Raw genomic sequence first — 13,042 nt, forward strand, 5'->3', positions numbered from 1 at the left:
CCAGATCACAAGCCGGCAGCACAAAAGTTCGACAGAAGACTGTGTTACAAAAGTTCACTTGAATGAAATAGAATAAGAAGGTCACTGGTTCGATAACGCGGGGGATATCCATATTGGGCAAAGTGAGATGGCGAAAATGGGCAGGGTTCGGACGATAATGGTGTTTTAGATGGGTTCCATCATTCTTTAAGAGTACAAAGAGAGCGTAAAAGATGCCCATCACTTATCTCTGCGTTGGAAAAATGCCTCAAATAGATCCGAGAATAGATAGGATAACACGGCTTTCTCTCTAATTCCAGATACGAACTCTAGGTGAACATATTTCCTGCTAATGCCCTCCGTCACCATGATTTTAGTGCATTTGAAGTATACGAGGTAGGCCATGTTACCAATATGCAGCAGATACTCCACAGACTTCTTGCCTTATCTATACGAGTACCAGTGGTCTCCATAACATGCCCCGCTTTTCTTCGACAGATATATTTTAGCTGCGCTAAGTCGCGGCAAACATGTTAATAATTTGTCGAACCAACACTCTCAAAAGAAGTAATAGGTCGTTATATATGTGTTTATGGGATGTCGTGTCGTGTCCTGTTTCCTTGACATTCTTCATTGATTGGCTTGTGCTGGCATATTTTCACGCCTTGCACATACCTTAGATTCTTTGTGATGAGTCTGACGACTCGTTCGCATGTATAAATTTATATCGGTGTCGCACGATATGTATATGTGTGTATGCATATGTACGTATATACCAATCGACAAAAATTCCTCTTTCCCCTCGTCTGATTTATCTGTACATCTATCCATAGAAGGCCCACCGACCAATGCAGAGTTCCAGGGAGATCGCTCAAACTGCTCCCGCAAATTGACCCGCCAGTCCGGGATTTGTAGCGGCCGTTCTCCATACCGCGGACTTTATAGCGGGATCTAAGTGTAGTGGTGTGCCAAAGATCCGCATCTACGGCACCAAATGTCGTAGCATCCGGGTGATATTATAGGTCACCGGTTAAGGCGGCAATATAGTTATCTTACGGTTCATACCTAGTCGTCACGAGCATGCCATCAGAAAGGACTTGCGCCATCTGTTTTGCCTATATTAGTAGAGGGCCGCCGACGCCAAGCAAACGTTCCTGGCTATTTCCTGACTATTAGGGTCCTAGCTCCTAATGATTGGTTGCGTGATTACTTGTTTCAAGCCAGGCGATAGATCTTTTTTGAAGCTAAATTGATAGTGCGAAAGCGCAGCACGCCAATGAAATGGCAAGCAATTTCAACGCAAACTTCAAACAATTTTGGGAGCTTCTATGCGGGGTTGCCATTCAAGGATTTAAAATGTGCAATGTCTTCAGCTAGATAGAAGGAACCATTGTCTCAAAGAAAATGTACATTTACCTGACCTCATGAATCAATGAGCACGGCCCAAGATAATAAGCAAGATGATCACAATATAAATATCCAATTTTGAACCAAAGGCTGGGGCATAGCCTTTTATTGAACCAGCTGTTACAGCATTGAACCTCTCATCTTGGTATTAAATTTAACCTCCATAAATATCCAAATAGTATATATTTTACCATTCAATATGAATGGAACAGCTATGGATAAGCCGTGCGATCATCAAGGATTCTAACAGTTTAACTTTAGTTTTTTCAGCCGTAGAAGAATTACGCGCAATTTCAAGCCCTCATCACCAAGTTAACGAAGCGGTGTTGGAACCATATAATAAAATAGTTCTAAAATATTGCAGCCTTAAATGATATTATTTGGCGCGATAACGAACCATAATGCGTCCAAGTTTTGATGGTGTGTAGAATCGTAAGTAGAGTGAGGCAAGTGCTCTCCAGTGGTATGTCAAGATTACCACGGGATGTGAAATTGAGGGTATTACCCGGCAATTGTATGCTAATTTTGTTCTAAATGGTGATGTACGATCCCGCAGCGTTTTTTTTTTTTTTTTTTGGGGGGGGGGGGGGAGGGGCGCGGAAGGGCAGTGATATAATGCCATAGCCAGCAGCGTCTCTACAAGCTTGGACGATACTTATATACACGCAGATACCCGCCTTGCAGATTATTATACCCCATTGCCAACCGCTACTTTCTCCAAAATCTTGCTAAATATTACTATTTATGCAGCTATTGATATAATTTCACCGGGCATGCCGTGTATACATACCTTTGGGACTTCATACACTCTTAGTCGCATTGATGTCTGATGAGTCTGTCTTTGTGTGGAAAATATGTCGACCCAAGGCCATCACTACGGGTACAATCATGTTCAAGAGGTATATGAAGTCAAATATTGTATGACGGGAATCGTATTGCAAAAGAAGAAGGTATGCAGCGCATAAGGAGGTACAGGGTCTCTCACTTACCTAGGATTGTACCTAGCTAGATATTTATCCTTATAATGCTTAGAGCATCCATTAACTACTCATTGACTAAAAAATTACTGTGAGTTTTACCATAAAGAAATTGGTATTTCTGGAGCTTACGTCACAAAGTCAAAGTTTGTGGGCTACTAGTTATTGACTATTCATTTTTATAACTTCATGATCGCTAGTGGACATCGTCTTGCTATTCAAGTTTTCATGCCTATCTTTTCATGAGAGCAGCCATTTGTCCCTTGCTTTGCTAACAGAAATCATGTGGGAAGCATTTGAAACATAATTTGTAATATCGTTATTGAAACGATACTAAACAAAGGGATACGACTTTTTTATAACCTTAGGCAAAGGGGTTGACACGCGGAAAACTTGGTATCAACACTAATGCTTCTTCATAGTCAGATACGGCTTAGCGCTATTCCAGAAACACGTTCCATTTCAGTGATTCTACAAAAAAAATAGCATTTCCCTCTTCTTTTCTTGTCTTTGGCAGCTAGATGGTTTCTAACACTGATTGCATAATTTTTGGTTCTCTTGTGGCTACTGAAATTCACTGACCGGCTGGAGACTAGCGCTCGGTAATTGCCTGGTGCACGAAATGTAATAAATAGCAATATACTGTGCCATCACGGCGGACTCCTCCTTATTTCCATAACTTATAGAGACATTTACACTACGGTATCTCTCCCCGCTACTGAGATGATTCCACCAGATGAGAAGTCGACGAAATGCGATTCGATGTCTATACTCACACTCACACTACATCCGGCGCGGCTTCTAACGGGGAGGCAAGCAACATGTGTTAGGTAGCCGATAGCTCCCTTCACCAATTGCTCTTTGTCTTGTCCTTCTGGGGTGGGAGTGATATACCGTTGCCCAGCTTTGGGAGTCTGGCGTGTCATATCTTTTCCTTAGATGGCGGCTATACCAATTACATCTTCACCTGCATGAGCCCAGGGTGTGGCTGCTAGCACATCCCGGACCACCGGGAAAATTAATGACTGAATACTATGCAGTACGGCGAGAGCGTCGATCTACCTGCAGAATTCCGATAGCCCACCGACAGTCTTGGCATCTATGCTATCGTTCACATGAGAAAGGGGCTGAAATACTCTGTTTAGTCGTCATTCGGATAAATGCAACTCTACTAAAATGGCGCTCCACCTATTGTACGACTCAATTTTTTTTCCCTGAAAGATTGAATATTCGAATCCCTAGATAATGAATATATGGCAATACACCTTACTGATTGGGGATATATGGAACGTACTATACAGATAAGAGCAGGAGGGAGTTGTTCGGCTGGAGAGCTGCAATGAGCTGCTCGTACGTGCAGCAAGTCGGCTCCTGAAAAATGCGGTGTTCTATCCATGTCCAGGCTCGGAAATTTCTTCATGATGCGAAATACGGCATGCCAGTTGTGGAGCCGCAGGGCATGACAGGAAGCGGCAGTTGTCTCGTACATGACACAAAGCTTACCCTTGTAATATTGGCGTTGATTGTCGAAAAAAGTGACATTGAGATCCCGGGAGCACGAAGATATCGAAAGATTAGAGTGTATTAAGAAGCAAGCAATATGATGGCACCAACGTTCCGCATGAGTCTGCGACCTCCTCGATCTTCTGAATTAACGCAGCAATAATACAAGTGTTACCGTGATCAGCGTTAAAGCTTCTCGCACCGGGTTTCCGGGGCTCTCTCTCGGAATTGCTCCTGCTTCGAGATTGTAGACTCAGGTTCAGTTGTTACCCTGCCGCGTTGTCGCCCCATAACTACTATCCAAGGGAGCCCTGGCTATGTCAAACGATGAATAACATGCTAGCTTAAGTCGAGTAAAAGTAGCGATGCTGGATAGTTGCATATAATTACCTGCTGCCCATGACAGGAGACGCTAAATTATTACATGAGTGCCGTGCAAGCATGCCTGTAACGTGACCGCTCTTGTGCAATTGCCGGTTTCCCTGCTTCTTTTTCCCTGCTTCTGAATCAATAATGTCGATCCCTACAGCCAAGAGTACATACACATCCAGGAAATGCCAGCGTTCTACAGACGCGCCCCTTGGACATGGCAGGGGCCGATGGTTTCAGCACATTTAAGAAGCTGAATTCGGGTTATCAAAATTTGTACAGGAACCGGTACAATACAGGACTGCTTTTCTATAGACTTGGATCAGAAAGCTACGCGTACCACGGACACCACAGAAACCGGGGTAATGTATCTAAGGTGGAGAAATGGCGGGAAAGAGACAGGGCCAAGGGATGTTAGGCTCTGTCTGGGATTGTCATGCGCTAACGGAAAGGAGCATCCAACGACTGACTCAGTGTAAAGTCTATTATTCAAGAATTTGCGAACACAACACCCCTTACTGTTACCGGAAATTCATTCGTTATCATTCTGTCTAGAACCAGCTCGCTTAATGCTTGAAATCTATATTATTGGAAGCACGCAATCGTACATTGTACACGCCGACTGTTCCTCTACCTCCTTGCTCTATATAATGGTGTCATAAAATAGAAAAGATGCTGAGCCCTCAAACTGCCCAATAGTTATGAGCTTCGGGTTTTGCTGGGCTTTCAATACAGATCCAAGAAATAAAATTAAAAATTTAAAACCACGGCAGAGGAGAACCCACATATCGACTCTTAGCATTATTGGGGATGTAATGCCGCTGTGGAACTCCAATTTATTTCATGTTTTACCATGATGCCATTGTGGTTTTCTTCGGGAGCTGTACTATCGCCTGTGCTCACCCGAGGCTGATGCCCATCTGACTGGAAACTGTTTGTTAAACCCATTTCGTCATCGCTCTTGTCTTTGTTTGGTGTCTTGCTGTCTGTGAGGGCGTAGAAGTCTCCAGTCTGCGAACGGAGCCTGGAAGAATAGTCTGTTCCATAGTTGGGTGCCGAACTGGACTTGAAACTGCTGCCGGCAAACCATTTGGGTATGAATCGTCGCATTAGAGGCCGAAGAGTAGGCAAACAGGCACAGACGATACCAATGTTTGGCTCGACCGATGACCAAATAAACGCCTGGGACATATTCCACGTAAGGTCGGCTGATTTAAACATCTCGCGCAAAACAACAATGCGAACAACTCCTGCGACACAAACACTGCACGTTTGCCATGTAATTAGCAGAGACCCGGAAACAACAGAAGCTAGTACCTACAATCCACCCAGAAAAAAAATGCCTAGCACACTGAGCCGCTGTGCAACAGGCATCTGTAGGTTCCAAACCATGGGTATCGGGGTTAATAGGATCATGAAATCAGTGGCCACGCTAGCTGCTGCATTGCCGATGAAGAATTCTGAAATATTTATACATCGTCCGGTAGCTGTTGGATCCACATACTGCTTCCAGAAATAGTCGTATGGTTGGCATTGGGTGATGGCAACTATAAGAATCGCAACCCACCAGCCAACAACAAGAAACAAGACAAACCAAAGAACTTTGCGGAAGGCCGAAACATGGAATAGTCGGTAGTAAAATAGGATGAGAGATAGTTTGGTTAACGGAATGACGGAGCCGTAGAGAAACTCGTATGCCCAGAGAATCTGAAGGATACAGATTAGAATTGCATTGCGATTCAGTTTCCTATAATGGAGCCTCTACTCACTTTTAAAATCTCTTCAAGTTGAACTGTCGGATTCCAGATATGCTTCCCAATTCCTTTGTAGCACGCTATAAATCTCATTAGCGATAGATTGGTTATTGGATTTTACTCGTGGCAAACCTAATATGGTTCCAATACCCGTCCCCCAAGCCACTACCTGATGGAGAACCGCGTTAGCAAAGCAACGACGCACTTAAGACGAATACCTACCAACGCTGCGAATAGAAAGTAATCATCTAGCTGAAGTTTTACATTAGTAGTATACTTCGCTACAATTCGCAAAGCCACACATGCTGCAGACAGAACCATCAAGGCAACGACGGGGCTGATGACGGTACTCTTAATGTCGGCATTGAGATCAATACCGGGAGGTGGCCCCGAACTCATGATCGTAAGAGCGGTTGCAAAAGCTTACGAATTATAACAAGACGGTAATTTGGAACGGGATATTTTTTTTAAGCCCTCCTATGTATATAGCTATCCACCCTTCTGCGCTTTCTCTTCTTCTTGTATATCTGCAATGATATCCATGCCAATTTATGGACACTGACAGGCTTCGTAAAACCAAATTCGTACAATGCGGCGCCCCCGACCTGTAACAATCCCGTGGCAAAATGCGGAGTTCTTTCATCCCTTGAAGATATTCATATACCTGCAGTTTCGCAAATTTTTGCCAGCCTGGCCCAGGGGAGCAGGGCCGTCAACTCTACAAGGGACCTTGTCTGCATTAGCTTGCTATGGATCATTGCTGTTCTCATCACCACTTACTAGATGGAGCTAAGCGGCGCGACGTTGAGTTGGAGATCAGCGGCTAATATATTCCGTTTTAAGCATAACCCCTTTCAATCGGCTCTCGCTAGGGACTCTCATGCTGGCATGTAATTTCAGGAGTGCCGGCGGTTTTCCTCCGTTCCTTTGCGTCTGGGCTATTCGATACTACTGCAAATGTAGTTAATGATGATCCGAGCGCTAAATTACTATTCCAAGAATAAGTAGGTGAAGAATTCACCCTGATTATTAGTGAAAGCCATGGTATCAATTTATTAAGGGGATAAATCGAGGGGAGTATATATCATGACGGGGATTCCCATTAGTATGAGGCCTTATGAAATGTAAAAGAAGTATGAGTGCTCGTTTGAGTCAGTGCTCTACAACAAGAAATACTAGGTGCAATATATCCCGGAATCTGCGGGGTTGGGTCAGCCTTCTCGCTGCAGCAGTCACCTTTTATTCCAAAACGTACGAATACGGAGTAAATACGGACACAGTAGGGTGTTGGAGTTTTAATGCTTATCCTCGCCTATTGAACTAGCATTGGTGGTGCAGCTGATTCATGTGGGGGTGTTCCATCACCATATGGCTTCCGATGACATTCAAGTGTTGGCAGGACTGATTACGACCAACAGCAGTACAAGTGGTACAGTTTTCATTCCCCGGTCAGTTTTGGACATTCTTGTAATTGTAATTCATGCATTTTCAATATTATAGAATGCTCATCCTGGTTTTCCCCACTTGGCTCTACGACTGAAGAACTCGGCCTGCAATCTAAAATCCTCTGCACAAGCCTCGCATATCTATTGCATATCTATTGGTGCGAATAGAGCTACAGCAAGTTTCACTCATTATTTATGATGACAGGGATTCTGGAAAGGGTAGTAACCTGGCCGAAAGTATAATAAGAGCAGCATGTCTGTCATGAGTTAGAACATTTGTTTACGTTGCAACTAATTGAGAGAACAACAAGCCCAGCTAGTAACACCCCTTTTCTGACTTGCGTACACAAAAAATATCAAGCAAAGATGGACTCTATTGCCATCGCTGAGAAACCGACGATCATTCTGGTCCATGGCGCTTGGCATGAACCGGACTGCTGGGACTCCGTTACTTCACTGCTGAAGGAGCACCAATATCCCTTCAACACCGTCAAGCTACTGTCCTCAGGCGGAGAATTCAGCACCTCAGTGGCCGAAGATGCAGCGCATATCCATAAGACGATATCCCAGCTCGCAGATGCTGGAAAAGACATGATTCTTGTTATGCATTCCTACGGCGGTATTCCAGGAACAGAGAGTGCAAGGGGGTTGTTGAAAAAGGACCGACAAGCTCAACATAAACTGGGCGGAATTATTTCCCTAGTTTATGTAACGGCCTTTTTGCTCCCCCCGGCAACTTCTATAGCTTCTTTTCTAGGTTTTATGCCACCATGGGTTGTGTTTGACGTAAGTGACCGTCCCTGAAATCACTTGGGGACACTGGACCTGAATGGAGCTATTCGTCTGCCTCGTACCCTTTCAAATACTGCATTGCTAACAAAATATCAAGGGTGACAAAATGACTGTCCAAGGAGCGGAAGATATTTTCTACAATGATTTGACCAAGTCGCAGACCAAAAATCAGCTCGCCAAGTTGACACATCAGGCTAAGCCCTCTTTCTATACCAACCTGACTTATCCCGCATACCAAGAGGTTCCGGTATCATATCTTCTCTGTGAGCAAGATAATGCCATTCCATTTGTTGCTCAGCAAGCCATGGTTGGAATTGGAGGTCCCGGTGTTGCATCATATGTGTGCTCTTCCAGCCACTCCCCGATGTTGAGTATGCCTGGCAAGGTTGTAGAAGTCATCCGAGCGACTGCTGGTGAAGAGTTTTCCAGTGTATAAATGCTGTTCATATTCTTCTGTCTTTTAATTTTTTTTTTCACTGTCCTTTGATTATATGGCCACACATTTGTAAGAAAAGACAATCTAGGTGTCGGCCTGAGGCACAATGAATAACATAATGTGATATGGTGAATTTATCTTGTTTCTAATTTAGGTTAAATGGCGATACCCCACTCTTATTGAGGCTTGGGTAGCTTAATTTACGAGTAGACATAGATTACAGTCACTGTTATCATTTCAACACCACATCAGTCTTGGATGACCCGTCGCTTAAGCCTCTGCTGACAGTGCCAGTTCTATTGGGCGTTAATGGAATGACATATCTCGATGATTACCCCTACTATACTAACACATTCGGTCTAAGTTTTGGGCACGTACGTATTGATGCGTCGGACATACTCGTGGGGTGTGGCGAGTCCATATACTACTCTCACCCGGATGCGGCGATTCCTAGCGATAGATAATAACCGTGGAGTGCCCACAGACAAGACAGTAGTAGACAAAGTTAAGAATGAGATAGAGCCCAAGCTCGTATGATCTTTATTAAAGGAATTTTATATTGCTTATAATAATGTAAGGGACATTTGCGTAGATCGACGGGTTCTCCACATAGTAAAGAATATATGCTGGGGCTACTTGAAGCTTATGCGCATAAACTACGTCTATAAGACATAACTAGAACCACTTCTTCAATAGAAATAGCGTTACAATCGTCGCTAAGTCTCCTTGAGTCTCCCTCACCGATGACGCCCTCCCAATTAAATTTCTCATGGGCAATTCCATCCAAAGAGGCTCCACCCGAGCTCAGAAATATATAGTTTGGGACAATCACTATGTGATATTGTGGTAGCTTCTCGAGGCCTAACATTTGGAAGATCTCGACTTGACAATGGGCTTTAAAGCATACTACCGATAGAGTTTCCTGCATGTATCTTCGTATTTAACAGTTGGTGACTCTATGCTAGTAGATGAAACCATCCAGAGGAATAGGTATGTTCTCAGTGTAGAAATAACATTTCTCATCGCCCACAACTGTACTTGATACGCGTTTTATATACGCTTGCCTTCAACTGCCCCGCTAGTATCCGCCACACCAATGATCCAAGCCCTCACTCTTAGAGAAGCTCTTATGTCACCTCCATGACACTTTTATCTAGAATATCTCACACTTGATAACGGGATATAATATTCGCGCCAATTTGCCACCTGCGGCCACCCCGTGATAAACAGTCAGCAAAACGCAAGTTTGCATTTGCAACACAAATATGCAGTTTAGGGCCGTCGGTGAGGTTCAGATCTGTGGCTTGCAAAGTTTCAGATGTGGCATCATTCACGCAGCTGTCGGAATTCGTGATATAAGCATGAAGCATCGCCGAACTATAAGAGATGGCAATATGGGCAATGGGATCGAGACGTTTATTCAACTGTCCACATGTTTGTAAGACATTTTCATACGCCTTCAGTATAGACACAGCATGCAAAACAGACGCTTGGCTGTCCTCAGTACATGTCCAGTGTCGCAGTAAAGACAGTTTCAAAGCATCCCCAGCTGGTTTGCTGCTCCGATTCATTGATAGACTGGACTTCGCTGTCCCTGTTGTAACGATGTTTATCGTGCAGATGTCGGCGTAAAGGTTAAGGCAAAGTACATGATACAGCATATTTGCGCTGAATAGTAAAAGTGCAATGCGTATAATGGTCGATTTGTTCTGATCATCGATCTGGCCACACTTCTCGCCAATCGAATACGCGTGCATAAAAAACTCTCGTTTGAAAGAGCCGACTGGTACCCTAGATTCGGGACTCTTCAATAAGTCTGACATCCTGTCAAGCTGGATATTCCAGCAGTTAGGTCGAGCTAGGAATTGTAAAAGTAATGAGTGGTCATCGTCAATCAGCTTGACTCGTCGCTGATCTTGGGCATGGCCCCATGTACATCTCAATGTTCCAGATAAACCCATAGCTACGTCTTCTATGAGAAGAGAAAAAATAGATAGATCTTTGTAGCGCCCGATAAGATAGCCTATGATACTCAATTCCCTCTCTGGAGGTTCTTTCGCCCAGCAGTCTAAGTATTCGTCAGGCCCTTGTGCATTTGAGAGTACTAGCGTCATGGGTAGCCTGAGCTGTAGTTCTTCCGGACGCACAATCGGAGGTTGGTCTCATATCATGGATAGCGAGACATCAGCTTTGAATATGCACATAGCGAGTCTACAGTGGAGTAGGCATTAAATAGTAAGACAAGCAAAGACGCGTCGCAAAGCCTAGCTCCCTCAGTGTTCACGTCCTTCAACAAGTTGTTGAACAAACAAGTTTGGATGATGTAATGTCTAATGGTAATCTATTCTTTCTTCATTGAACATATTATGCTCTCGCATGACGCTGATTAGTTTGCCTAAGAGGGATTGGGCCATTGGTAGTTTGCAACAACGCTTGATTCAGGTCATTAGGCAACGAACAATTCACACAGCGGAGGTATTACACTTGCCTCACTCTCAATGGGAAAAAATAGTTGCTATTAAAGCTGTCTGATATGTGTCAAGAGGCAAGCGGCTTTCCGAATTATAGTTTGACTGCCTCTGAGTCTGGAAGCATTGGCTGAACTTAACAATTGCTGAATCGAAAATCGATGATTGGCATACTCAGAATCTAATAAATTGTATGCCAAGACTATAGCAGTAGTAATCGTGATCAACACTAATAGCAGTCCGATACATTTTTACGCTTTTGTGTTTACCGAAACAACGCTTCCGACAGGCCATGTCTTATCGTCAATACTGAAAATATTCTCTGTAAAGAATAACAGTCACATTCTCCTATGAACATTACTGGAAGGCAGGGGTAGATGTCAAAGGCAAGGATGCCTGCCATCTTATATGAAACGCTATATTCCGCATTCGGTATAACTACTTACTAAAGCGCCCAAGAGGATCACACTACCTGTTGTTACGATTCATTGCCGTTCTATCCCGAGACCTGTATGATGCCGCAAAAAATGATGCACAAAAGCGCTAACATTGAATCTGCATATGGCAATTCCTGCATTTGGATTTGCCGAGATTCGTTAGTTAGTTGCTGATTAGTTTTAGATGTGACAGAGGCTTATTCTGGTAGCGTGTTTATAGCGCTGGTGTAAACTTATCAACCTGGCAATATCTTCACGACCATATATCGGAACTATTTTTTAAGAAGTCTACCTTAAAACTGCTGCGCTTATTGACTGTTTAACGTATGGTTTTTGTTTTCCTATAGTATTTACAAAACAAAAGCGCTGCCTTCAATGTTTAATTGAACCCATTCGTTGTTGATTTCCTGCTAGTGAGCTGGACTGAAACGCAAAAAGAAACACACCATTCAGCCCCTTGATAAGTCGAAAGTAGTAGGTAGATAATGACACAGTCCGGAGGTTACTACTAGTTGCCGGTTATAAATTGTCGTGGGAGGATGAAATTACAAACCAATATATGTCGAATTTGATTTATTAATTGAATTGGGAAGGTAACCCTCATTTGCAAGATATCGTGTTGGAATTTTAATGAATGGAATGCTCATCATAATCGCCATGAATATAGTTGACATAAAACACGCAACCCATTTAGGATGTGATCATGAGTATAGTCGCAGCTATCCAACAGACGGGAGTCCAATACTAGCCTCTCCAAGGTTGCCATCACCTCTATGTAGCAATTGCAATATAAAGCTATGCCTGGACTTGGCAGTTGGGTCATTCAATCTGTGCCGTGCGTAGCGAAAACGTGGTTGCGTGGGTATAGGTTCGTGATAGTGTTCCTGCATAGGGAGGCGTAATGCTTGGTGGATTCCACATTTGCGGCGCTTGATCGGCAACGATGTGCCGTAATTATTCAGAAAAAAACTCCTTCGGCATCGTGCTCACTACAGACGCGTCCTTGACCTTCCCTTAACGCAACTTCATGAAACGCATGGCTACTAATTCACCAACTGAGGGCAGAAGTAATTAAACGGATTCCCACCTAGCGTGGTTTAGCACGGTGTCAACGACTGCTCATTGCCAAAAACGGCAGGACAGCCCTTATAGAGTGCTTATATCAGACGATAGCTCCAAGACTATTCCTTATTTGTAACTGCACTGGAGTTGAAGGGATTCATCATGTTTCGGACCGTTGTTTTACAGTATACAGGTGGGTAGTTGGTGTTCATGTAGCAGTTCCTTCGTTGATTCTATCAAGTTTTCATAAGGAGGTTGTAACAGACGGCTATTTCGTCTATAAGTAGTGTATGTTCTGGCCGAAAATGTCTTGATCTCCTTCATCAGCAACAGTCCCTACCATTTAAGTCACTCCTTGTGAATATCTTTCCGCAGTCATTCTTTATTGTCCTCAAAGACATCCCAACGCAAAG

General features: G+C 43.7%; 2 protein-coding genes across 2 annotated transcripts; one reads left to right on the forward strand and one right to left on the reverse strand.

Moving 5' to 3' along the window:
• Nucleotides 1-5,036: 5,036 nt before the first annotated feature.
• On the reverse strand, nucleotides 5,037-6,388 carry TRIVIDRAFT_39567 (uncharacterized protein; the record flags this gene model as incomplete). The annotated part of the gene is made up of 4 exons (XM_014095059.1): nucleotides 5,037-5,499; nucleotides 5,557-5,942; nucleotides 6,005-6,077; nucleotides 6,195-6,388. 4 exons carry the CDS (start codon nucleotides 6,386-6,388, stop codon nucleotides 5,037-5,039), a joined length of 1,116 nt encoding a protein of 371 aa, XP_013950534.1.
• Nucleotides 6,389-7,800: 1,412 nt separating this feature from the next.
• On the forward strand, nucleotides 7,801-8,662 carry TRIVIDRAFT_40028 (uncharacterized protein; the record flags this gene model as incomplete). The annotated part of the gene is made up of 2 exons (XM_014094999.1): nucleotides 7,801-8,220; nucleotides 8,324-8,662. 2 exons carry the CDS (start codon nucleotides 7,801-7,803, stop codon nucleotides 8,660-8,662), a joined length of 759 nt encoding a protein of 252 aa, XP_013950474.1.
• Nucleotides 8,663-13,042: the final 4,380 nt, after the last annotated feature.

Source organism: Trichoderma virens (genome assembly GCF_000170995.1).
Source record: "Trichoderma virens Gv29-8 chromosome Unknown TRIVIscaffold_91, whole genome shotgun sequence".
In the NCBI taxonomy this organism is placed as follows: domain Eukaryota; kingdom Fungi; phylum Ascomycota; class Sordariomycetes; order Hypocreales; family Hypocreaceae; genus Trichoderma; species Trichoderma virens.